This window comes from Myotis lucifugus, unplaced genomic scaffold (assembly GCF_000147115.1).
Source record: "Myotis lucifugus unplaced genomic scaffold, Myoluc2.0 scaffold_91, whole genome shotgun sequence".
Classification (NCBI taxonomy): domain Eukaryota; kingdom Metazoa; phylum Chordata; class Mammalia; order Chiroptera; family Vespertilionidae; genus Myotis; species Myotis lucifugus.
In genome coordinates, this window is record NW_005871139.1 from 2,310,110 (window position 1) to 2,335,494 (window position 25,385).

General features: G+C 39.5%; 1 protein-coding gene and 1 pseudogene across 8 annotated transcripts; one reads left to right on the forward strand and one right to left on the reverse strand.

The window, feature by feature from the left end:
* Positions 1-12: 12 nt before the first annotated feature.
* On the reverse strand, positions 13-9,024 carry ASB8 (ankyrin repeat and SOCS box containing 8). 8 transcript variants are annotated; one of them, XM_006091487.3, is made up of 4 exons: positions 8,870-9,024; positions 5,743-5,906; positions 3,999-4,103; positions 13-2,128 (listed from the first exon to the last, which is right to left on the reverse strand). In XM_006091487.3, the coding sequence occupies exons 2-4, from the start codon at positions 5,869-5,871 to the stop codon at positions 1,496-1,498; spliced, it is 867 nt and encodes a 288-aa protein (XP_006091549.1). In that variant the 5' UTR covers positions 5,872-5,906; positions 8,870-9,024; the 3' UTR covers positions 13-1,495. The 8 variants fall into 8 exon arrangements, with proteins under 8 accessions (XP_006091549.1, XP_023612078.1, XP_023612079.1 ...); XM_023756310.1 differs by lacking the exon at positions 8,870-9,024 and adding an exon at positions 5,279-5,517 and having other exon boundaries at positions 5,743-5,885; XM_023756311.1 differs by lacking the exon at positions 8,870-9,024 and adding an exon at positions 5,279-5,524 and having other exon boundaries at positions 5,743-5,869.
* Positions 9,025-17,194: 8,170 nt separating this feature from the next.
* LOC102430321 lies at positions 17,195-22,191 on the forward strand (annotated as a pseudogene).
* The last annotated feature ends 3,194 nt before the right edge of the window (positions 22,192-25,385 follow it).

The following is a 25,385-nucleotide window of genomic DNA, read 5'->3' on the forward strand; positions in this document are numbered from 1 at the left end:
GAACAGCAGAAATTACCAGTTACTTTCAGAACTGTTTATTTTTTAAGGAAGCAAAAACACCAATAGCAAAAGAGCAAAAGCAGATAGTATACTTGTTCAAATTAGCTATGTCAGCAGATTGTTCATTTTTACGTGTAGTTCCCAATTGTTTTTTTAAAAAGGTTTTTCAAATTTGCATACAGGTCATCTAAGACCAATAATAACTTGATCTAGCCCTAGCTGGTTTGACTCAGTGGATAGAGTGTCGGCCTTTGGACTGAAGGGTCCCAGGTTCTATTCCGGTAAAGGGTAAATGCCCGAGTTGTGGGCTTGGTCCCCAGTAGGGGGCATGCAAGAGGCAACCAATCAATTATTCTCTCTCATCATTGATGTTTCTATCTCTCTCTTCCTCTCTGAAAATAAATTTAAAAAAATAACTTGATCTAGGTTAGGGACATGGAAAGGAGTATTGTTGACTAAGTATTATTCACTAAAACAGATCTTTTTTGGGTAGATGGACCTTCTCAAAAGAGGCTCGTATAATGCTCTTCCCCCAGCCCCCACTCCATCCCCTCCACCAATGTCTTGTATAGATCAGTAAAGAGCCAATTTTCCAAAACAAATGAAAGAAAAATAATTCCAAGCCCTTAGCAAAGTGAGCTTCACATAGGGAATAAGGAAGACCCACGAGGAAAGGCAGCCCCACTCCTCTCCTACTAGAGCAAACACTTTCTCCTATGGTGCAGGAAATGCCTGCTACACCATTGGAGCAAGCTGGCTTTCAGGAAGAGAAAGAACGGCATTACAAGAACATTTTTAGGACTGCGTAGAACCTGCTATCTCTTCTACTCTGTGGAAAGCAGCGAGACAATCTTTCTGAATTAAATTGCTGAATTATTGTAATCCTTGGGCACAACCATGGAAAAGAGGCAAAGACTGCTGTTTCTTTTGATGGTGAGAAAGGGAGCCAGTCCCTTCTGAATGCCCCCTGAGGTGACACTCTAGGGATACCAATCCAGCCCAGTTCTCCATCTGCACACTACTTGAGGCTATATAATACCTTCATCTTTGGGCAAAAGTTAGATGGAATTTCCTTAAACTTCTTCACAGATCAATTAAAATGCTTCTAGAGGATTGTTCCAAAGTGTTAATTATGTCCCCAAAGGAAAACCAAACACACATTCTTTGAGTACTTTGTACTTTTCATCTTCCTAGAGAAAATGAGATTGCACGTTGGCTTTTTCCCTAAAGAGGAGGAGAGATGGGAGACCTCTTCACAGGGTGCAATATAATAAGTAAACAGAAAACAAAAGTGAAAGATCTCTTTCTTGTTGTTTGGTTGCTTGGTCTGGGGAGAGGAGGTGGTGTGGAGGTTACTGTTGTGACATGTTGCCTCAAAATATAAACAACACAACAGGAACAGCTGCTTTTCCTGTTTTCCAAGACAAAGAGACAGCAGTGCAGGGAAAACCTGACCCAGAGGTGCCTGCGTGATGGTGCAAACATCTCCTCCAGGCTATTCTACGAGCAACAGGTATTCCTTCAGAGAAGCTGGCAGGGGAAGGCCCTTCACTGCATCTGGCAGATACTGGAGTCCCAGGCTACGGCGCACAGCATAGCGAGAGAGTGTTTTTAGAGTTCCTGGGGCTGAGCACAGAACAGTCAGTTTTTCACATAGCTGCTGGTCTCTGGCCACTTCTCGTGGCATGGTGCCATTTTTCCTTAATTCAAAGTGTCCAACAGCCCTGTGGAGGAGCTCAAAGCAAGAGTCCTCTTTCTCAGTTCCAAGTCCCCTGACTAGCAGAGCCACCAGCCGGGAGATAGGTGTCTGGCCTTTTAGGTTGATGACTCTGACCTCTGCACCATAATCAAGAAGGATGCTGACGCTCTCAAGATTTCCCTTCATGGCAGCCCAGCTGAGTGGGGTATCATTGTTGTAATCCAGGGCATTGACAGAGGCCCCGCTCTCTAGGAGGGCCCGCACACATTCAGCATTGTTCTTAAAGGCTGCCCAGTGAAGGGGGGTGTCTCGGTTGCCATCCAGTGCATTGGGGTTTGCACCATACTCCAACAGGACCTCCACGCAAGCCTCATCCTTCTCAGCTGCATAGTGGAGGGCTGTTCGGTTGTAACCATCCAGGGCATTCACCTGAAGAGAGGGAGGAACTATATTATAGTACATGGACTACTGAGACGATAGGTGGGCAAAGAAGCATGCATGTTTATCCACTACCTTGGCTTGTAATGTTCTGAACAAGAGAGTCAACAAGCAATTCCCAGGGGGGCCTTAGTGATCAAGGTAGAGATATCACAGGAGCTTAGGAGCAAATAGGAAAAGAACTGTCCCCAAGCAACACTATTATGTGCACTTCCTGGCTGGCCTGCGTTCTTTAGGTGCTTGCTGCTGTTATCATTTATTATGCACTAGAATCTCTACCGCAGAATAAGGGCTAAAGAAAGAGAAGATATGCCCTGGCTAGTATGGTTCAGTGGTTAGAGGCAACTACTCAATCTCTCTCTCTCCCTCTGCCCCGCCTTTCCCCTATATGCAATAAAGAAAAACGGAAACATTTAAACTGAGTTCAACCTTGTATTTAGATAAAAACTCTCTTTTTCTCCCCCCCAAGATATTTTCATTTTCATCACTGACATTAATCACTGGCTTTTATTTCAGGGTCACTCACAAAAGTGTTATGGAGCCCTGGCCAATTTGGCTCAGTGGATAGAACATCAGCCCATGGACTAAAGGGTCTGGGTTCAGTTCCGGTCAAGGGCACGTACCTTGATTGCAGGCTTGATCCCTGGCCCCAGTTGGGGTGCGTGCAGGAGGCAACCAATCGATGTGTCTCTCTCTCATCAATGTTTCTCTCTCTGTGTCCCTCCCCCTCCCTTCCACTCTCTCTAAGAATCAATGGGAAAATATCCTGCGGTGAGAACTGACAAAAAAAAAAAGTTATGGAAAATAAAATGACAGTAGAGAACAACACAGCTGTGTGGAGATCAGATGCTGGGGCTGCCCTTTAGGCTCACTGATTAGTGTTTGGAGCCTGCACACCAGCTTCATGGCATGTCCAATTCAAATTAGTACCTCAGCATATGCACGTTAAGAGAGCTCACCAAGAGTCAAAACTGCTTATATAATTATTTAACAAGCAGTTAGCAATTATGACATGCCAGTGTTCTAAATACTTTACAACCTTATAAAGAAGATACCATTATTATCCCCATTTTACAGGTGGGGAAACTAAGGTAAAGAAAGGTTAAGTAACTTGTTCAAGGTCACACAGCAGGAAGAAGTGACAGCTAGAATTCAAATCCATGAAATCCTGCTCCAGAGTCTATTCTTGTAATCACTCAGTATACTATGCTGCTTCTTGCTAATGCCAACATAAATTAATCTATGGTTTTTACAGAAGCAAGATATTCTAAAACAAAATAATTGGTAGGCAGAAATAGCACAAGTAACCCAATATTGAGGAAGGGATTGCTGAGTGATATGTATCTCCCAGTGACAGTGGTATTAAGAGTGCACGTCTGGAATGTCAAGGGGAGAAAAAAAAAAGGAGACCTATGTAATACTTTTTGTAATACTTTAAGCAATAAAAAAAAAAAGATAAAAACAAATAGAGAAAGAAAAAAAAAGTGTGCACGTCTGGTAGCAACAGGTCTCACGTGGTTTAGATTTAATCAGAGTCCAGGGACCTCTGCACTTACAGCTCTTGGACAGTCAATAGGCAGCAAAAGGATTAAAAGGTAGTATAAACAACTCCAGAAGGGAGGCTGGGAGAGAAAGGGGAGATAAGATTCCTTCTTTCTGGGCAACTTTAAAAAGAAAGTCAAAGGAATGAAATCCTTAGGATGATTTCATATATTTGCCATCGCATTTTGCTTTCATACTGGCTATGCCAATATTACCAGGAGCTAGAAGGTGGGAAGAGATGGGAGAAGAGAGAAATTTTAAGAAAATGTGAAGCTCCAGTTTTAGTAAATCATGAATGTGACAGTGTTAAGAATATTACCTCAGCTCCCTTTTCCAGGAGTAACTCCACACAGTCGGCATCGGACACCATGCAGGCACAGTGCAAAGGCTTCAGCGTGCCATGGGTGCAGTTCACATCTGCTCCCTACGGCAGAGGGAAACTTCAGTCAGTGTGCTCAGCTCTGGCTCATCGAGCAGGACAGATCTCAGAACTGAGTCCAGGGGGAAGAGGGTTCTAACTCAACTGTAAACAGACTAGTGGTCCCAGTTTCTATTCCTATTAATTAAATAATATTGTTAATATACAAAGCAAACAAAAACACTGATGATAAATAAAAGGGACTGTCAATTCCTTAAATCAAGTTATTTTCTCACAAGAGAGCCTGCCAGGTCATTTGGACATCACTGAGGACATAAGCTGATATGTAAAAGCGGTGGGAACCTCATCAGCAGGCAGGAAAGCTGGAAAAGCTTTCTGTGAGCACTAAGCTCTGAAAAGGTCAGGAAGTCAGACTAAAGCCAGCAGAACGAGCACGCTCCTTTTGCCATTCAACAGATGACCATCACTAGTAGTAAGCTCACCTTAACATTATCTTTTTGTTTACAAACATTTTCAAAGTAGCCCCTTAGTGCCAGCATTCTCTGCCATCTAGCCCTGCTGGTACTTTTCCCCCCCAAATCTGACCAAGGAGATAGAGCTACTATAGTCAGACCAAAGTCACCGAATGACTCAGCAGCAGAGCTAGAATTAGAACGTGACAAAATTTCTACTGCGGACCTTCGGATATCACTTTTGCTGAGAACAAGCTAATACCGTATGACTTTTTCTTCTCACTGCTGTGCCACACAACTCTGAAGCAGCTACAGAGCTCTAGGCTGTAAGTAAGGATTCTAAAGTTGTTAAAAAGAATGTACAGAAGTAACCATCTGGACATATCTTCTAGTGATTGAAAAATTACGTTGTAACCCTAGCCGGTTTGTCTCAGTGGATAGAGTGTTGGCCTGTGAACTAAAGGGTCCCAGGTTCCATTCCCATCAAGGGCACATGCCCAGGTTGCAGGCTTGATCCCAGTAGGGGGCGTGCAGGAGGCAGCCGATCAATGATTCTCTCTCATCATGATGTTTCCGTCTCTCTCTCCCTCTCCTTTCCTTTCTGAAATCAATAAAAATGTATTTTTAAAAAATTATACTGTAACTTCTTTTCAACAGGAATAATATGCAGAAAAAAGTATCAGAGACCTAGGATACACTAGTCATGAATTATTGAACAGTAGTGGTTAAATATCAGATATTAAGGTGTTTTCTTAAGTCAAGAATTACCATGTGTGTTAGGGGTTGATACTATTCTTTACAGAACTAGAAGTGGTAGCTGTTGTTAGGAGGCAGGCGATATCTCTCCATGTAATCATAAAACACAAAGATTTGAAAACCACTTCTGCTTTGCTGGTCTCCTTCCTCCCTCAGTACATGTGTAGAAGACTTTGAGCTTGCTAGATCCGATAGACACCATATCCAGACAGGGATTTCACAAAGAACATGAGACCAGGGTTATCTAGAACCTATTTTCTGAAGGAAAATATCAGATGCTCAAAGTGAAAAGGAGAGGGGAAGAGAAGCAAAAAATAGGGAAAATATATTTCAATGGTCAAATTAATACATTTAAAAATATTGTAAAATTGCTTTGTGATCTTGAGCTGAGTCAAAGCTACAAATCTGTAATCTATTAGGATTTCCCAGGAACTTTCACCTCCCCAAGGACTCTGTGTCAATAACAGCACACTCACCCCTCTGATGAGGTCCTCTACATTATCATGTGGGAAGGAACGAATGGCAGCAATTGTTCGGATTAAGCGCTCTGAGAGAGAGTATTTGCTCTGAATGCTCTGCATAATATACCACATACTGGAACTCATCAAGGCTCAGGGTATGTTCACATGCTCCAAACTGCCTGAAACAAAGAAGTTTTAGGCATACACAATATCACTGAGCTACCTGTCCTTAGGGGTAGGAGTCCTCTGAGGCCCTCCTAATACCAAAAGCAGATTTCAAAGAGATCAATGATTAGTTAATATAATTTTCTCTTAATCTAAAGAAAAAAATTAATAATAATTGCTTAGGGAGCTGGGTAAACCTGGACACAAATGACCTGACCATTAGAACCTCAGTTCTACTCTCTGACCTAACCTAGCACAAGATTTCCCCAAGAACCCCATGGAGTTCGGTGTGATTTGAAACAAGTGTACACAAGGAAGGGAATTTTTTTAAAGGCTGAAGATGCCACAAAACATTATTTTCCTCCTCTGAATTTTGTGGTCTTTATTATCAGCACCACTGTTAGGTTATTTGATATATTTGGCTTTGAAGTATATTTATAGTCATATGTTTTCTCCAACTAAATTGTAATTAGCCCAGCCCCTGTTTACTTTCACTTCAGATCCAGAGAAAACACCAAGGGGTTTTTATTGAGCATTGACCTATGAACCAGGAGGTCATGGGTTCGATTCCCCGTCACGGCACATGCCCAGGTTGCTGGTTTGATCCCCAGTTGGGGGCATATAGGAGGCAGCCGATCAATGATTCTCTCTCATCATTGATGTTTCTATCTCTCTCTCTCCCTCTCCCTTCCTCTTTAAAATCAATAAAAATATTTTTTTTAAAAAAGAAAAGAAATTGTAATCAATTGGAAGGCAAGATCTTTGCCTTCCACTTTTTTGCCCATGTAAGGCTATCCACAGAGACTTGCAAAAAGCAGGTATTTAATAAATATTGGTTGATTGATTGACCAAAGGGCATGGAAGTGATTGTTACCTGTGAGAAGAGAGGGAAAAGACTTTGGAACAACTACAGTTTGTTAATGACAAAGTATCTGTGAAAAAGTTTAAAATGTTTTTAACAGAAAAAATGGGAAATATTTGAGGTAATATTCTGAAATAAGAAAGAAACGCAAAAGTATAACTCTAGAGTCAATTATATTAAATTAGAAAATAATTCAAAGTTTGCACCAATGACACATGCAGTTATAGGGAAAGAAGTAGATTTGAGTGCAAAATGAATTAAAAATGTTAATAACTGGCCATTTGTGACAACTGAGAAACAGATTTGGGCAAATATATATTGAAACCACATGACAGAGAGTTCTAGGATGGAAGAAGAAAATGTAATATACTTAAACTCAACTATGATCAAAGTTTTGGCTGTATATATCAAGCATATATCAAAAATTATAGAGAAAATATAGTATGCAGTATCAGCCCTCTATGTGCAACTATTTAGAATCCATATTATTAAACTATAAGTTCCTTGGGAGTAAATATAGTCTTATTTTCAATAGTGCCTGGCACGTGATAGGTTCTCAATAAATATTTGTTGAAACCAATGTAAAGCTTATTACTTTGGATCTTAAAAAATTCAAGACCTGTAGTTAAACAACATTATGCATATGATGATTACTAAGGTAAAAATCCTAAAATTATTTTGGTCATTCCATACTATATAATTTTTGCTCTATCCCCTCATACATTATGTAACATACTACAAACTCTAATAGTTTCTATTTTGCTAATCACTAGCCATTTCTGCTTAAATACATACAGTATTAATTAATAGAATGCAAGTTAAAATTATTCAATTCATAGGTACCGATGATTCAAATTGGGAATTCCTCTCCCCTATGTTATTATGAATATGCTCACACACTTGTTTATATGTCTCTCTGAAATTTTCTAGATAGTTTAGAATTAGCATAATCTGTCCAACAGCCACTAAACTCCTCAGAGACAAGGGTCAGTATCTTATATTTCTTTGTTGCAAGGAAAAGGCAGAGGTGCATTTGAATCAGAGCTTCCAAGAATCGGGACAGAAGACAGAGCATCTGAAGTGGAAGGCTTACCAGCGGTTCTCAACCTGTGGGTCTCGATCCCTTTGGGGGTCGAACGACCCTTTCACAGGGGTCGCCTAAGACCATCGGAAAACACATATATAATTACATATTGTTTTTGTGATTAATCACTATGCTTTAATTATGTTCAATTTGTAACAATGAAATTGGGGGTCACCAACAACATGAGGAACTGTATTAAAGAGTCTCGGCATTAGGAAGGTTGAGAACCACTGGCTTAGACCGAGTGGTTCTGTTAACCGATTCTGGGCCACGATCATCTGAAGATGCTAAATAAGCCCTGCAATCATTCTGGGGGTGCTCATGGAACTCCTAACTCAGCATATGACCACGGGTTCTCTGCTGCTGCCTCCAAGTTCCTGGTGAAGAGCGAAACTCCAGGGCACGCTGACAACATTCACTGTCAGGAAGGGTCCAGGAAATCTAAACTCGACCTATCTCCAGTCTGCAGCCATGCACGGTTTGACCCCCAAGTGACCCCTTTCCTCTCCTGGAGCTGAAAGCCCTCTTTCCCCCATTTACTTGCACTTCAGATCCAGAGAAAACACCAAGGGGGTTTTATTGCGAAGCTAGAAGCAACGTCGGAGGCGACACTTAATAGCTCTGGTGCTTCCGCGGGGAGGGGAGACCCTCGGCCCAGCCAGAGGGGACCCCAACCCCGCCGCACCTGCTGGGGGAGGGCTCGCGGCAGCTTTGTCCCTCCGAGACCAGGGGGCGGAGGGTAAGGGTACGAAATGCGAGGACTGAGGTGTCACTTTCCGCATGTCTTCCCCCTAAATTGCAGCGATCCCGGCAGGTCTCCCGGAGTCGGTACTTTGAGGGGGTCGCATAAACTGAGCCGCGGGAACCCCAGAGGCAGATCAACCCCTTCCCTGGTCTCCCGAGGCCGGGACGAGATCTCAGGCTCGAGGGCTCGCGGACCCCGAGCGGACAGTGGAGGAAGCGTTAGCGGGCTTGGTGCCCGGGTTAGGGAACCTGGAAGCAAGCATTCCCGCAGCGAGGGCCGCACTCACCGAACCGTGGGGTAGATCTGGGTCGTGAGAGCGGCTGTCAAGGAGTGACCCGGAAGCAGAAGTTGTCACCAGAGGGCTCCTCTGTTTACAGGACTTAAAGAGCGACTAGGTGGCGCCTGCGCACCGACCAGTGTCCGTAGGAGGGCCGCGCCTGCGCAGACTCGTGAAGCAGCCGGTCCTTCCCAGGCCTAATGAACCGGTCGCTCTCTCTGCCGGCCCGGAGGCTTTGCGCGCAGGCGCAATGCGGCGCTTTCGGCCGCAGCCGCGGGGCTCGGGTCCGCCGCGGTGGGGACAAGCTCTTTCGCGGGCTGTGGGACCCACTCTGTGGAGCCGCACCTTCCTAGACCTGGCCTGCAGTGCCCCCCGCTGCCTCCCACTGCTCCATCTGAGATCAGTCCTGAGCACCTCGTTCCCAGATTATTCCCAAAGTCGCCACACTAGTTCAGTTGTCTAGGAGACGGACCAGTTAGTAAGAAGTGTCTTTGGCAAATAAAGAGACTTCCAGACTTATTCATAACATTGGAACGCATTCATGCTCCTCGGAACCCTCCTGGATATTGTCAGCCCTCACTCAGAAGGAGCAAAGGTAAACAACCACCTAAGAGGTGCAGTAGCCCAAATGCTGAGGCCTGAAAACGAGGTTCATGCTAACAATAACCGGTCGCACCAAGAGAGATGCAGATGCCTGCGATGTACTTTCCATACAAAGCATACACACTTCGAAGCCAGCAGCACATAGTATAGTGATGCACACAAAGAGTGAAGCAGCCGACACAGCCTGTAAGTGCTGTGGTCCACTGGCAGCCTTTCTAACCAAGAGTGCCCAGCACCCACTTTCCAAAGCTTGCTCTTAGCAACAATATTTAAAAGTAAAGCGGGGCGCGACCATCCACGTACAACAGTGAGGGGGTGGTGAACTGGAAAAGCTCACGCCCAGTCTGAGTGTGCCTCCTCTGAATTCCAAACGCAAAGGATTTTTGCCATGCAGAAATGTCCCCCATCTCCCCCCACTCCGCTATGGTGAGATTGTCTAATATTTCAAAAGAAGCTGAAATCTCAGATTTTTAAAAAGTGAATTCTCCCAAATTGCAAATGTTGGCAACTTTTCTTTTAAAAAAATTATATGTATATATATTGATTTCAGAGAGGAAGGAAGAGGGAAAGGTAGAAACATCAATGATGAGAGCGAATCATTGATTGGCTGCCTCCTGCAGCTCCCTACTGGGGATGGAGCCGGCAACCCGCACATGTGCCCTTGGCCAGAATCAAACCTGGTACCCTTCAGTCTGCAGGCCCACGCTCTATCCACTGAACCAAACTGGCTAGGGCTGCAGCTTTTCTTTCTTTCTTTCTTTCTTTCTTTCTTTCTTTCTTTCTTTCTTTCTTTCTTTCTTTCTTTCTTTCTTTCTTTCTTCTTTCTTTCTTTCTTTCTTTCTTTCTTTCTTTCTTTCTTTCTTTCTTTCTTTCTTCTTTTAATAATTGTTTTTAAAAGCAGGCAACATTCAGCCTGCAAACCACCAATTCCAGACTCAGGATTAAAGGCAGTTTTGGTCATTGACAGCTCTGTGGGGGCAGTCCTCTGATTGGGGCAGTCCTCTGATTACTTTTATTGGGAGACTTGATTTGAAGTAGTAGCTACATATTAAGTCTATTGTTTTTTAATGCACAGGTTTACTTGGGAAAGTATGAATGAGACTTTACGGAAACTAGACTTTCTCACCCCTACCCACCAAACTGCTCTAAGGCCTTTGGATCAAATCACTGACCTGGAAATGGTTTGATTCTATGTCCATTGCTTCTAAACTAGAAAACTATATTTGGGCCCTAAAGAACATTAGACCTCTAAACACAAGATCATGCTGATCCAAAATAGAGGAGTTATCTGAGAAACTTAGTCTTTCCTGACCACCAGCAGGGACAATCATAAGGAAAATCAAACCACCTACAGGTCCTGTCTGGACCTAACCTCATTTCAGTCAGTAACTCTCAAATTCCCATTTTTGTGTCCAGAACTGTGTGACTCACATTAATACCCTAGTGATATATTCTCCTCTAAACCCTTTAGATCAGTGGTTCTCAACCTTCCTAATGCCATGACCCTTTAATACAGTTCCTCATGTTGTGGTGACCCCCAATTTCATTGTTACAAATTGAACATAATTAAAGCATAGTGATTAATCACAAAAACTGTATGTAATTATATATGTGTTTTCCGATGGTCTTAGGCGACCCCTGTGAATGGGTCGTTCGACCCCCAACGGGTTGAGAACGGTTCTCCACAGGTTGAGAACCGCTGCTTTAGATCCTCTTTGGCTGGGGGAATTAATGAGATGAGAGGCAGAGATGTAATAAATACCGTGGGCCCAGGCCTGCTAAGTCTTCCTCTCTCCAGATCAAGGTGATGCTTTGATTGGCACCACCCATACCTTTCTCAAAGTGGAGCACAACTTCACACAACTGACCTATTGAGGTTGACTGCCTCTCTGGCCTTCATTTTGTTAAGTCTAGCTCTAGGGGATCTACTGCTCTGTCTCAGAGAATCCACTGCACAAAAGAAGGAGGCCTGCCTGTACACAACAGAAATGATAGAGCCAAAAGGACCCAGCAAAAGAAAGTAGCTCTTGTTCAATGTCATGTGCCAACCAGGATGATAGAAAGAAAAAGCATAATATAGAATACCTAGATTTTTGCCCTGGCTCTGAGATTGGTAGTTATTTCATTCCATTTTGGGGGATAAGGGGGGGGGGGGTATATCAGTATTTGTAAAGTGAGAGCACAGGCTGAAGTATCCCTCTATTTCTATATCCCTCTATTTCTATAAATTCCGAATCTACCTAATTCCTAAGCAAAAGTTCCTGCTTGCAAATTTTTTATTCCCTCGTCCAAATAAGAACAGCTTTGTGGCTGTTGTAATACTAATACTGTATATTAATGGGACCTGTGAAGGCTTCATTATAAGATGGCCAAGTCTCCATAGTTTCTGTTATATTTTTGCTTCTCCTGGCTCCTCATTTCTAAAACAGGGTAAAGACATTGGTGATTTCCAGCTCCAATTTTTAATGTCATATAGAAGATAAAATGTTTAAGCATACAAAAAACTAAAAAGAATAGTATGGTGAACTCATTATATCCATCACCTATGTTTAACATGTTAACAGGTTGCTAAATATTTTAATCTAATTTTTTCTCTGTTGTTTTTTCCAGCTTTAGGGTTTTGAAATGAACTACTCAAACAATATCTGCAGTTCTCACAGGTTTGATTAAATTTTTTATGAGTTTCAATTTGACATCGCATAACTTTTCTACAAACCTAAGCTATCTCATGTTTATTTATTCATCTCTCCCTTGAAAAAAGATGACATTTTCCCTGTGTTGTGTCATCTCTCAAAATTTTTTGGATGATAAATGCTAGAGTATATAAATTCTGGAAAACTCCAAGCATGTTATAAATATAAGAATGATTAGTCTCCCAGAGAGTGATAAAATAGGCTATCTATACAGATTATTTTACAGTGTTTGAGAATCCACTGCACAACCAAAAGAGAGTTCAGATCCAGTCATTCATCCATTCATCAAACATTTACTGTGCACCTACTTTGTTCAAAGGTCTGTGCTCAGCAGGCAGGGAAGATGAAGATGGAAAGATAATTCCCTTTCTATCAAGGGCTGGGAGAGAGAGTTGCAAATGGATAATTGCCATTAAAGATGATTATTTCAATGAAGTTTTTATGTACAAAGTCAATGTTGAAGAACAGTTCTACTTCATGGTGAGATCAGGATAGTGTAGAGAGGGAGGGTCTGTGAAGATGTTCCTTGGGGAGAAATTTGCTTGTGCTGTTGAGTCCCCACTCTCCTCATACACAGAGGAAGAGACAGTACTTGTGCTGTACCCTCTCCTCAAGTATAAAGAGGGGCTTCTGTGGGACTAGAGAGCTTGGAAATTGTTCCCTACAGTTGTAAAACACAAGAACTGCACTGACTCTTACCTACAAACTTGAAGAAGGCAGTAGCCATAAAGCAGAGGTGGCTGCATTGGGGTCCACTAATACTCCCAGATTTGATCAGGATGAAGAATGAGTAAATGTTTCCCTGGACCAGATGTGGGTCACATAGAAGGCAGTCAGCATGGGGTTGCCTTTGGTCTATTCAAAAGGGCTGTCTGGAGATGTGGAGGGACCCAGTGACCAGAAGTTAGAGATGAACACAGAAATCCTAGAACCTATAGAGGTTGTCACAAGCAACCATCTGTGTCTATCTAGGACAAAGGGACTCAAGTGAGAGGTCTCTGATGATGGTAATCTCCAAAGAACCTTTAATAGCACTCTACAAGAAAATCAACTTGAACTGTCTACCAGACCCAGGTAGTACAGACCCATCCTATCAAAACAGATCTGCCCTATCCCCTCAGCTGTCCAGCCTCCTCCCACTTTTACACAGCAGATCAAATAGCAGTTAGCTAATGGGGGTGGAGGTAAACTGGGGAGAAAGCTGGAGGCTGGCAGCCACTAGCCACAGAAGGCTTTATGCAGGGGAGGGGGAGAAGGAAAAGTCTTAGACTAGTACCTTAGAATGAACACTAAAGTATTTGGTTACCATCTTGGACTGGAAACATTCTATTTACTAAATTAAGACTCTTTTTTTTTAGTTAAAGCAACTGTCAATTATAGAACAATGAACTAAAAAGTCAGGGAATCTGCTCAATTTTCCATTCAGGGGCATTGGAAGATTATCACCTCCCAATAACTATTTTTAAAATATAGTAAAAGCCAAAAAGTAAAATTATATTTTGATTATATCCCATGGATCTTGCATTTAACATTCCAACTTCATCTTTATATATTTCAGTTTATTTCTGTTCTTCATATTTTGATTATAACTAATTCCATAAGTTGTTTTTTTAATGTGTTGTATCTCTATAAGACTTTTTGCATTATTTTTTCTTCTCTCCCCTACTAATTCCAGGTCTGTTCTTAAGAAGTGTTCATTAGATGGTGTTGATTGACAGAACAACTAGTGTTCCTATTTTCAGACTTTGGCATAAACTTAAACTGGAAATTTGATAATGATGTTTTGCTTGTAATTATTGCTGCTATCACTGTTCACTTGTGTTAGTATCCCATCTCCGTGAGTAGAGCATTTGAGCTGTCCCAGGTTACAGATCTGGGTGTCTTGCTCTTTGAGCATTGTGGCTACCTATTGGCGACAGGCCTTTTTGGAGTGAAAAACTCCATTCTTCACCTGCTGGCTCCAAATCCTTTCCTGATTTTGAGTGCAATCCTCTAGAGTGACAGTGTGCTGGAGGAGAGGAATTCTGCCTTGCAACCTTGCTAAGTGGTTACAAGAAGTCTTTCATAACAGTTTTTTTTGGGTTCTTGCCAGAGCCCATTAATTATTCTGCTGTCTAAAAAGGCCTCACCCCTCTTCAGGGGCCACTTGACTAATGCTGATGGCAAAGTTTTTCCTGACAGCTTTCCTAAAGAAAGTAAGAGATAATTCCTATCCCCTCAGCTGTCCCAAATAAGCATTTCTCCCTTCATCAAGGAAAAAGAAAAGAACCAAAAGGAAGTTTGAGATATCCTGAGGGCAAAGTAGAGATAGGGGAATCAATCAAAATTAACAAAGTTGAAAAATAAGATCTAAGTGCCAGACCAGTTGAGAAAAATAAGCTTTCCTTTATTACTATAATAGTGTATCCTCTAAACTTTGAATTTCTTTACTTTTTAGGGTTATTGTTTATAGCATAATCCTTATTTTAGGAACAATGTAGAATTATGTGAACACCATCAAGACCAGGCTTCCATTTCTGATAGTAGCTCTAGTTACTTTACCTGTCTAAGCAAGTTACATTATCTAAGTTTCTGTTTACTGATCTATACATCAGGATGAGAGCAACAACACATACCCCAAGGGTTAATTTCACAAAACTCAGATCGCATTTGTGGAGAGTGGTTTTGTAAATTATATATATGTTGGATCTTATCTATGTCATCTTTGTATTATTTTATACTAGAGGCCCGGTGGACGAATTTGTGCATGGGTGGGGTCTGGCCAGCCCACCCTGATGGGGGCCCATCAGGCCAGGCCAGCAGGGGTGGGGGGGGAGGGGGGAGGGGCCACGGGTGGTTGGCTGGCCGGCCCCACCCCCAATCAGGGTGTTGGGGGCCGATCGGGAACCAGATCAGGCTGGTTGGCTGCTGCAGTGCACGTCATAGCCACCAGTCGTTCTGGTCGTTCCGGTCATACCTCCGTTCCGGTTGCTGGGCTTTTATATATATAAATTTGTTTAAGGAGGTTACCAAATGTCTGGTCTTCCCAGTTACATTGTAAGCACCTTAAGACAGGAAATAGATTTCCTGCACGTACCTCCCTGCCACTGCACAGTCCCAAACTCAGTAGGTATTGGATAAATGCAAACTGAATTTAACTAAAGTGAACTGCCCTCTCAAAGACAGTAGTGGAATGCTCCACTACTTTCTCTGTGTACTGGTCCTGAGAAAGAACTCCAAAACACATATAAAAGGAAAATTGAAAGGGGCTTTGGAAATAGAGCAAAAGAAAAGGGAAAAAACGTTCAGAGAAATATAATGTCAGCCTCTTGAAATTTTTTATACACTTAAACCTTGTCCTAGAGAAAGTAATTCAGCCGAGAAAAGAACAGTATTAATGTGCAGCAGGGGTAGTCTCCCAAGACGTGTCATCAGGATTAAACAAGGACTTCTTTCAGAAAACTGCTCAGAGGCAGACATGCTCTCAATATTCAAACTCCACTCTTTCTTCTTCCCTTTAACTTTCCCCAAGGCTCAGGGAAATTTCTGAATCGCTGTTTTATGTCTTTAAATTAGCTTTTCATCAACGTTTTATTATTATTTGGCTCTATAGTTCACCCATATTTTTCATTATTCGAATAATTTTGAAAGATTTTGAGACTCCATAGAGAAAGGCTATTTAAGGAATTTGGGGGAAAATTACAGTAAAAATACAAATAACAATGTTAATGATAGTATTTAAATTACATATTCATGATACTATTTTTCCAAGAATGTGAGCAGTTATAGTTACATTTCCTAGCAAGTCAAGACTGCAATAGAGAAACTCTAGCCAGAGAGATTTAAGATTGTTCAAGGGAGGAAAATTAACAGAGGAAATGCCACTGGCCTGGTACCAGTGGGTGGCCCAGACTGATCTGGAGAATCCTACTAGCAAGGAAATGATTGAATTCTATGAATCAATTTCAAGGGCTTGACAAAATAGAGACAGAGTCAGAGATAGAGAGCAGGCAGACAACTGTGGGTGGGGAGGGCCGGGGGGTATGGAGGAATTGAGCAAAAAAGAAAAAAAGAGAACGTAAGGACATGGACAACAGTATAGTGATTACAAGGGGTGGAGGGGGTGAGTGGAGGCGGAAGAGGGCATAGAGGGGATAAATGGTGATGGAAAAAATTAATTTTAAAAAACACTCAAAACATGGGGAAGATACTGCATCCCAAGTTCTTAAAAATTTTTAAATTAAGACAAAAAAATATTTCAAGGGCCTGAGCCCTGTGCTATTTCTAGTAGGAGTATGTCTCCCCCTGGAGGGGAAATAGAGCATTTGTTTCTTCAGGCTTCTTGCTCAGAGTTCAATAGTAATTAGTTCTTCGTTCATTCTTTCATCCATCCATCCATTTATTCAACAAATACTTGTTTCTTATGATAGATGCTGAATATCCAGCTGAAAATAAGATCAATGTAGTCCTTGTCTCCAGGGAAATTGTAAGTTTAGTGTGGGAAATAAACATTAGATAAAGAATCACCTGAATGTCTAAAAGATAACAATGGTAATAAGGAAAAGTTTGGAGGGCAATATGGCCATTCAGTAGAGTACCACAATCATACTAGGAGGTCACTGAAAACTTTCCTGAGCACAGACCTCAAAAATGAATAGATAAAACCAGATCAAAGTGTGGAGGAGGTGCAGGGAGTAGGCTTTCTAGCAAATAAAAAAGAATATTCAAAGACTCCAAGAGGAAAAGAGCTTAAGAAGTTGGAAGAAGAGAAAGAAGCCAGAATAAGGAGGAGGGATACAAGTTGAGGCTGGATGCTCCAGATCAGGCAGGGTCTTGGGGGACATGTTAAGGATTCTAAACTTTATCCATAAAGAATAGGAAGCTATTGATGGGTTTTATAACCATAGTTGTGTTTTAAAGGATCACTTTGATTTTATGATAAGAATGGATAATAGAAGGGGAAGATCAAGGATTAAAATGGGAAAAACAGAAGTTTGGTGATCTAAGCAAGAAATAATGGGGGCTTGTACTAGGTTAGTGGCTATAAAAAGGGAGCGATATGGATGAATTTGAAATATTGTAAGGTAAGAATTATTAAAACTTGGTGATTTATTACAAAATGAAGGTGTACAGATTGCCAAGGATATTCCTAGATATTTGCTGTGAGCTCCTGGATGAACTGAGAAGCCATTTACAAAGAGGGGAACTGGAGAAGAAATGTGGTGGAGGGGACAGGGGATGAGGGAGCTGATCAAAGACCATTTAATTAAATATTTATTGAGGTTACTACTATATGGCAAGGAGTGTATAGACACTGGAAGTTAAAACGTGGAGGTAATACAGGATTCTTGTCAGCCCAAATCTTTTGGATAACAGTTATCCTCTGATAACTCTTGTTGCCATTAATAGATTACTTCAATATAATGTATCTATGCAAGAATGAACAATGTCCAGAAGGAGCCCAGAAAAGATATACCTTTGCACAACCTGGAGGGGTTCAGAGAAGAACTTTTAGAGGAGATGATAACTGAACAAAGTCTAAGGATTAGAGGGAGTAAATATGGTAACAAAAGTAGAGAGGGTTTCTCTCCGTACCCCTCCATCCCCCCAGGAAAAAGAAGCCATTCTGTTGAAAACAATAAAAATACTGACTAGATTTTTAATCTCCTTAAAAGTATCCAAGTTAGTCTCATATAGGATTCTTTAAAGACATATAATCCTAATTCTATTCCAAAGCACAGGAAATGACTTCAAAAATTCTTTAATAAAATAAATATAACATTGAAACTAAAATTTGAGAATGTACAAAAGAGAACTATATGCCAACCTCATTCATTTAACATCAATGCAAAAATCCTAAATAAAGTATTAGCAAATGGAATCAAACAACATGATATATCATGACCAAGTGGAAATTGTTTCAGAAATGCAAAGATGGTTCAATGTTAGTAAATACATGAATATATTTAATAATTTAATATATTTTTATTTATCACTATTTTTTTAATCCTCATCCAAGGATATTTTTCCATTGATCTTTTAGAGAGAGTGAAAGAGAGAGGGAAAGACAGAGAGAAACATCGATGTGAAAGAAACACATTGATTGGTTGCCTCCTGCACGAGCCCCAACCAGGGCCCAGGCTGGGGAGAAGCCTGCAATAGAGGTAGGTGCCCTTGACTGGAGTCGAACCCAGGACCTTTGGTCTGCAGGCTGACACTCTATCCACTGAGCCAAACTGGCTAGGGCAATAATTATATATATTTTTTTAAGTATTGCAATTATCTCCATAGTGCTGGAAAAACATTTGAGAAAGTTCAAGGTGTATTCCTAATACAATAACTTTCAAAAAAAGAATAGAAGAGCATTTCCTTAGCATCGTAAAGCATCTTGCTTATCAGCATCTTACTATTTTCATGGGAAAACACTGGAGGGAATCCTGCTAATGCTGGAAACAAAAGAATGTCCCTATTAATACCACATCTAACATGGTGTTGGAAGTTATTTGTCACAGTATTGCTACAGAGAAAACAATTAATGCATGAGAATTGTAGATAACATGATGGTGTGTCTAGAAAATGAAAGCAAGTCAATGAAAAAACTACTGCAAAGAAAAAGCTGATTCAGTAAGGTAGCAGGATATAAAAGCAATTTACAGAAGGCTTCACAGGTACAAGGAAGAACCAGTTAGAAGATTAACATAGAAGAGAACATCAACATCCCATTTGTAATAGAAACCATAATTACAAAACTCCTAGGAATAAAAGTAATAAGAAATATGTAAAAACCTAGCTCTAGCCAGTTTGGCTCAGTGGATAGAGCGTTTGCCTACTGACTGACGAGTCCCAGGTTCAATTCCAGTCAAGGGCACATACCTTGGTTGTAGGCTCCTCTCCGGCCTGGGCCCTGGTCGGACATGTGCAGGAGGCAACCAATCGATGTGTTTCTCTCACATCGATGTTTCTCTCTGTCTTGTGAGTCCATAATTTAAATAAAATTATGGACTCACAGGAAGTTATAATCTTTGCCCAATTTCCCCCTATGGTGACATCTTGTATAACTATATATAATATCAATATTAGGAAATTGTCATTGGTATAATTCATAAGGCTTATTCAGGTTTCATCAGTAATATATGCACTCACTTGTGTGTGTATATATAGCTATATACAATTTTGTCATATGTGTATATTTGTATAACCACCACCATATAATTAAATCAAAAAACAGAAAATTTCCAGCATCATAAGGCTTCTTTGCATTATCTCTATGTAGACAAATAGATTTTTATGGAAAAAATAAAGAAGAACTTCCAGGAAAACACTAAAAAAAAAAGAGCAATGAGGAGGGATTGGTCTTATCAGACATCTAAAATACTATAAAGCTTTCACAATTAAGACAGTGTAGAATTGGTACATGAATAAACAGACATTCTAATGTTAAAAGTCTATGTATCAATCCAATACATAAAGAAACTTAATATATGATAAAGATGTACTTTTAAATAAATGCTGTTGAAACCACTGGGTATCATTTGGAAAAAGGTAAAATTGGATCCATTACTCATATTGCACGCCAACATGAACTCCACATGGATCAGTTAACTAAACATAACAAAAATGGAAACCCTACAAACTACAGAAGAAAACATTGGTAGATTTCTGTATAATAGACCTATGGGGGTAGTGGAAAAGCATTTTCATGACTCAAAATCTAGAATCAATAAAAGACTGATAAATTATATTACATAATTTTTAAAAATTGCATGGCCCCAATACCATAAGTAAGACCAAAGAGAAAGTCACTGGACAAATATTTGCAACTATAGCACAGGAAAGAGTTAATCTTCTTAACATATAAAGAGCTTCTAAAAATAAAAAGACAGAAATCCAGTAGAAAAATTAGCACAAGAAACGAACAGATGGCTTTTTAAAGTGGCCCTTAAAGCAATAAAACAGATTCAACTCATTTAAAAAAAAGAAAGAAAGAAAGAAAATTTCATTACATTGAGAGCATTTCTTACTGTGTTGTCAAAAATCTAAAAGTTTAAGAGCAGTTTGTTGCCAAAACTCTGGGGAAAGAGACTCAGATATGCTGCTGGTGACAGTATAGAATGATATAACCATCAAGGAGGGGAATTTGGTACTATCTAGCAAAACTATAAATAGATGCATTCACTCTTTAACCAACAGCAATCACATTCTCTAGGAATCTATACTAAAAGTACATTTGCACAAACTTGATATATACACAAGGTTATTCATTGTGGCATTATTTTATGGCAAAAGACTAGAAATATTCTAAATACCACCAATAGTGGGGAGTTGAATAGTCAAATATACTATTTCTATGTGTTGCTGTAGAATAATTGTCACAGTATATTATGTGAAGTGAGGTGCAGAACAGTGTAAATGATAGCTACTTTTATAAAAAATGAAACACTGAAGGCGAATCCAGAAACTAATAAAAATTGTTATTATAAGAGGTGGGGAGGGGGAATTAGAATCAGGAGATAGGAATGGAAAGAAGACTCTGAGAACACCTTTTAATTTAAGTTAGACTTTAGAATCATGTAATTGTTTTACATATTCAGAAAGTTGATTAAACCAAAAAGAGTATATAGTTATATACAATTTGTATAACCACCACCACAGATTTATACTGAATCTTTAAAATTGAAAACAAATAAAATAAACCCAAGTATATATAAGATTGGTAACATAACCAAAGAAAGAATTATTTCAAATGACTTTCAAACATAGGACTTTGTCTTCTTTAGTGGGACATATTCTAAGAAAAAACAAGCTGCAAAGAACTAACTTCATTGTGTAGTTTTATTGTTAGGTACTAATCCTGGTATTGTGAAAGTGTTTTCTGTATGTTATAAGATAAAGCAAATAAGTTCAGTGTACATCAGAAATAATAAAAATGTAATATCAAATAAATTAAACATGTAGTGTTGTACTTAAATGTAAATTAATTCTAAGCTACAGGTATTCTGAAGAAAGTAATAATCTCACTGAAGAATATGAATAAGCTAAATAACTTGGAGCTATGGATGAATCTCTGAGTGGAGAAACACAGAAGATTCTTCTTCAGTGGGCCAAGCATGATGATTCCTCAGAAAACTTCTGTAAACCCTGATACTGAATATGTGAATTATTCTTAATTCTAAGCATTACACAGTTACTAGTAGAAGAGACCAGATGCTTGGAAGATAGGGGATATAATAAGAAAATTGTTTCAAGTCACAATGAAAAGACCTTGAAATATTTGGGCTTTTGATCAAAGGAAATGTGAAGAGAACATTTTTCACTGATGGCTGGAGGTCTCTGTGCAAAAACAAAAGGGCATTCTCCGGACTTATATCTGGACTACATGGAAGCATTAATGTGCATTACAATGCAAGATAGCCTTCACAAGACACCTGTTTGGAAAAGAAATGGGGACACACATTACAGAATTTCACCTGTAATGCACAAACTTGAAATGATATGTACACAAGGTTATATCTCATTTGATGGAATTTTGGCTGAAGGGGAAAATCCAAGAGAACTTGTATTCTCTGTCCTTAAAAGAATTAGGCCTTTATCTAAAGTACTACCATTCTCTGGACACACAGATTTTCAACTACTCACTGGAAATGAAGTTTAATATTTAGAAAACAAAGTTATTCTTGGAAATATTTCAAAAAGTCAGATAATTTCTTTTGTACTTTTATGAAATTCGTTTTTTGCTTGGGGTAGAAAAAGGAGCAAGATAATCACAGGCAGACTTTAGAATGGACTCATGGAAATCTTTCTAAAATTATGGATTGTGTTGGTTAGCTTAAATGTCAATTGTGGGGAAATATTCAGACTCAGGGTTTGGGCACTGCTTGAAGGTCTTGTTTTCAAAGAAATTGGCAGCAAATATGCAGAAAGTGGGCCCACTTATGAATACCATCTTACTAGACAAGAAGTAGTATCATTGTTTAATGCATTTGGAATAATTTCAAAAGTATAAAAGAATTGGAAAACTTCAGGAACTTGCTGCAAAATATTCATTACAGAAATTAGTTGAAATGTGCCTATTTCTGGAAACAGAGGCCAAAGAGTGGAATAGCAATGAAAGTTTAAAGTCAAGCTTTATATATAAAGCTACTTTTATTACAGGAGAATTATATTGCTTAAGTAAACAGTTTATTTTGTAATTGAGTTTAATTTAAATATATATAATATTATTGTGAATCAAAGTATTACTTCAATAATGTGATACAAATTTTACAGTTTAATATAGAATAAAATCAAGATTATCAAATTTTAAAATAAATGAAATTAAAATTTTTCATGGGAAAAATATAGCAAATTAAAGACTACAAAAAAGATTAGAGAGCTTGAAGACATAAAAGTAGAAACTATTCAAAATGAAGTATTGAGAGAAAAAGACTGAAAGAGTCAGAGTAAAGTGATCTGTGAGACATATCAAGCAATTTAACATACATGTAACTGAAGATTCAAAAGAGCTGGGGCTAAAAATAATATTTAAAGAAATAATGGCTAGCCAGGCTGGCATGGCTCAGTGATTGAGCAGCAACCTATGAACCAGGAGGTCACAGTTCCATTCCCAGTCAGGGCATATACCCCGGTTTTGGGCTCCATCCCCACTGTGGGCTCGATCCCCATGGAGCAGCTGATCAGTGATTCTCTCTTATTATTGATGTTTCTATCTCTCTCTCCCTTTCTCTGCCCCTCTGAAATCAATAAAAATATTTTTTACAAAGAAATAAAGGCTAAAACATTTCAAAAATTTGAAAGTTCAATAAAATCCAGGCAGAATAAATTTAAAGAAAAACATGCCAAGGCACATCATAATCAAATGACTTACACCAAGGATAAAGAAAAAAATTCTAAAAGCAGCCAGGTGAAAAAAGACATATTACAGATAGAGCAGGAATTGGCAAACTATGGCCCATGGGTCAATTATAGCCCACCTCTTGTATCTGTAAATAAAATTTAGTTGGAACGTAACCCCCACATTTATTTATGTATTTGCTATGGCTGCATCTGTGCTATGATCTCAGAATTGAGTAGTTGTAGCAAAAACTACATTGTTTACAAAGCATAAAAGATTTACTATGTGGCCCTTAACAGAAAAGTTTGCCATCCCCTGCGAGAGAGGGACAAAGAAAACAATGCCAGCAGATTTCTTTAAAAAGCTATGCAAGGCAGAAGCCACGGTCAACCCAGAAATTTCTACCCAGCAAAAATATCTTTCAAAAATAAAGATGAAATAATTACTATTTTAAACAAACAAAAGATAAAATGTTAAAGGAAGTTCTTCAGGCAGAAGAAAAAAATAATCGATGAAAATTTGAATCAAAAGGAAGAGAGAGTATGAAAGGTGATAAGTATGTAGTTAAAATATTAAAAATATTTTTCTCACATTTAAATTTTAAAATTTTTAGACTTTTTAAAAATTTATTGATTTTAGGTGGAGAGAGAGAGAGGAGAGAGAGAGAGAGAGAGAGAGAGAGAGAGAGAGAGAGACTGAGACTGATTTGTTGTTCCACTTATTTATGCATTCATTGGTTGACTCTTGTATGTTCCCTGGTGGGGATCAAATCCACAAACTTGCTGTATCTGGACAATGCTCTAACCAACTGAGCTACTGAGCTATCCAGTCAGGGATTTCTCAGATTTTAATCTCTTGAAAATATAAATGTCTAAAGTAAAAATAATAAAAGTGCACTTGAGGTTTTAGTATATGTAGAAGTAATATGTATAACAACAAAAATACAAAGGACATAAGGGAGGAAATGAAAGTATGTTGCTGTAAAGTTCTTACTCTATTTGAAGATAGACTGTGATAAGTTAAGGGTGTATCTTGTTAAACTCTTGAGCTGCATTGTCCAATAAAGTTGCTACATGCCACATGTGGCTATTAAAATTAAAATTAGACAAAATTAAAAATTCAGTTTTATAGTTATACTAGCTATACTTCAGTATTAATAAACATATGTGGTTAGTGGTTACACATACTTGACAGTGAAAGTATAGAACAATTCCATCTTTACAGAAAAATTTGATTGGAAAGCACTGCTCTAAACTAATAACAATAAAACAACACAAGAGAAAAGAAGAGTTAAAGAGAAATCATTTAAAAATTCAATTAGTCTAAATATTGGAATAGAAATAAAAAAAACAACAGATAAGACAAGTAGGAAACAAATAGCAAGAATATAGATTGAAATCCAATCTTATCAATAATTATAAAAAATGTAAATGGTCTAAACATCTCAATTAAAGGGTAGAGATGTTCTATAGGAAACCTACCTTAAATATAAAGGCACAGATATGACAAAATGAAAAAATATATCATGCAAATATTAATCCAAAAATATCTGAAATGCTTCATTAATATCTATTAGAATATTGAACATTCCAGGAATAAAGAAAGGCATTTCATAATGATCAAGCAGTCAATTCATCAAAATGATATAACAATTTAAATCATTAAAGACATAATAGAAGAGTTTCAAAATATAAGAAGCAAAAGTTAATAGAAATTAAAAATAGATAAATTCACAAACATAGTTTAAACCCAAATATTAAATGTTTACTATTAAATATAACTAGACTAAATGCTCTAAATAAAAGACAAAGGCTCACAATGGATAAAAGGCAAAACAAAATGAAATCTGACTACATGTTATCTACCAGAAATACACTTAAAACTTAAGGAAGCTGAGAGTGAGCATTGACAGGAAAAAGACATATTATGCACCCCATCCAAAGGAAAGCAATTATAATAATACTAGAGGCACGGTGCACAAAAATTTGTGCACTCGGGGGGTGGGGAGGGGGGTCCCCCAGCCCGGCCTGTGTCCTCTCGCAGTCTGGGACCCCTCGGGAGATAACGATCTGCTGGCTTAGGCCTGCTCCCGGGTGGCAGAGGGCACGTCCAATCCCTAGGTGCAGCCCCTGGTCAGGCTCAGAGCAGGGCCGATTGGGGAGTTGGGGCGCCGCCCCGTCATGCACACAGCAGGGCGGATCGGGAGGTTGCGATGCCACCCTCAGTCACGCTCAGGGTAGGGCCAATTGGGGGGTTGGGGCACCGCCCCCTGTCACACTCAAGGCAGGGTCGATGGGGAGGTTGCAGCGCCACCCCCTGTCATGCACAGAGCAGGGCTGATCAGGGGGTTGGGGCGCTGCCCCCTGTCACTCACAGAGCAGGGCCAATCAGGGGGTTGGGGCGCTGCCCCCTGTCACTC

Excerpts from the sequence above, each read along its gene's own strand:
- ASB8 (XM_006091487.3), bottom strand. The coding sequence starts at position 5,871 with ATGAGTTCCAGTATGTGGTATATTATGCAGAGCATTCAGAGCAAATAC. Across the intron at positions 4,104-5,742 it reads TAGAGGACCTCATCAGAGGG|GGAGCAGATGTGAACTGCAC; the intron begins GTGAGTGTGCTG and ends CCTCTGCCGTAG. Across the intron at positions 2,129-3,998 it reads TCCTGGAAAAGGGAGCTGAG|GTGAATGCCCTGGATGGTTA; the intron begins GTAATATTCTTA and ends CCCTCTCTTCAG.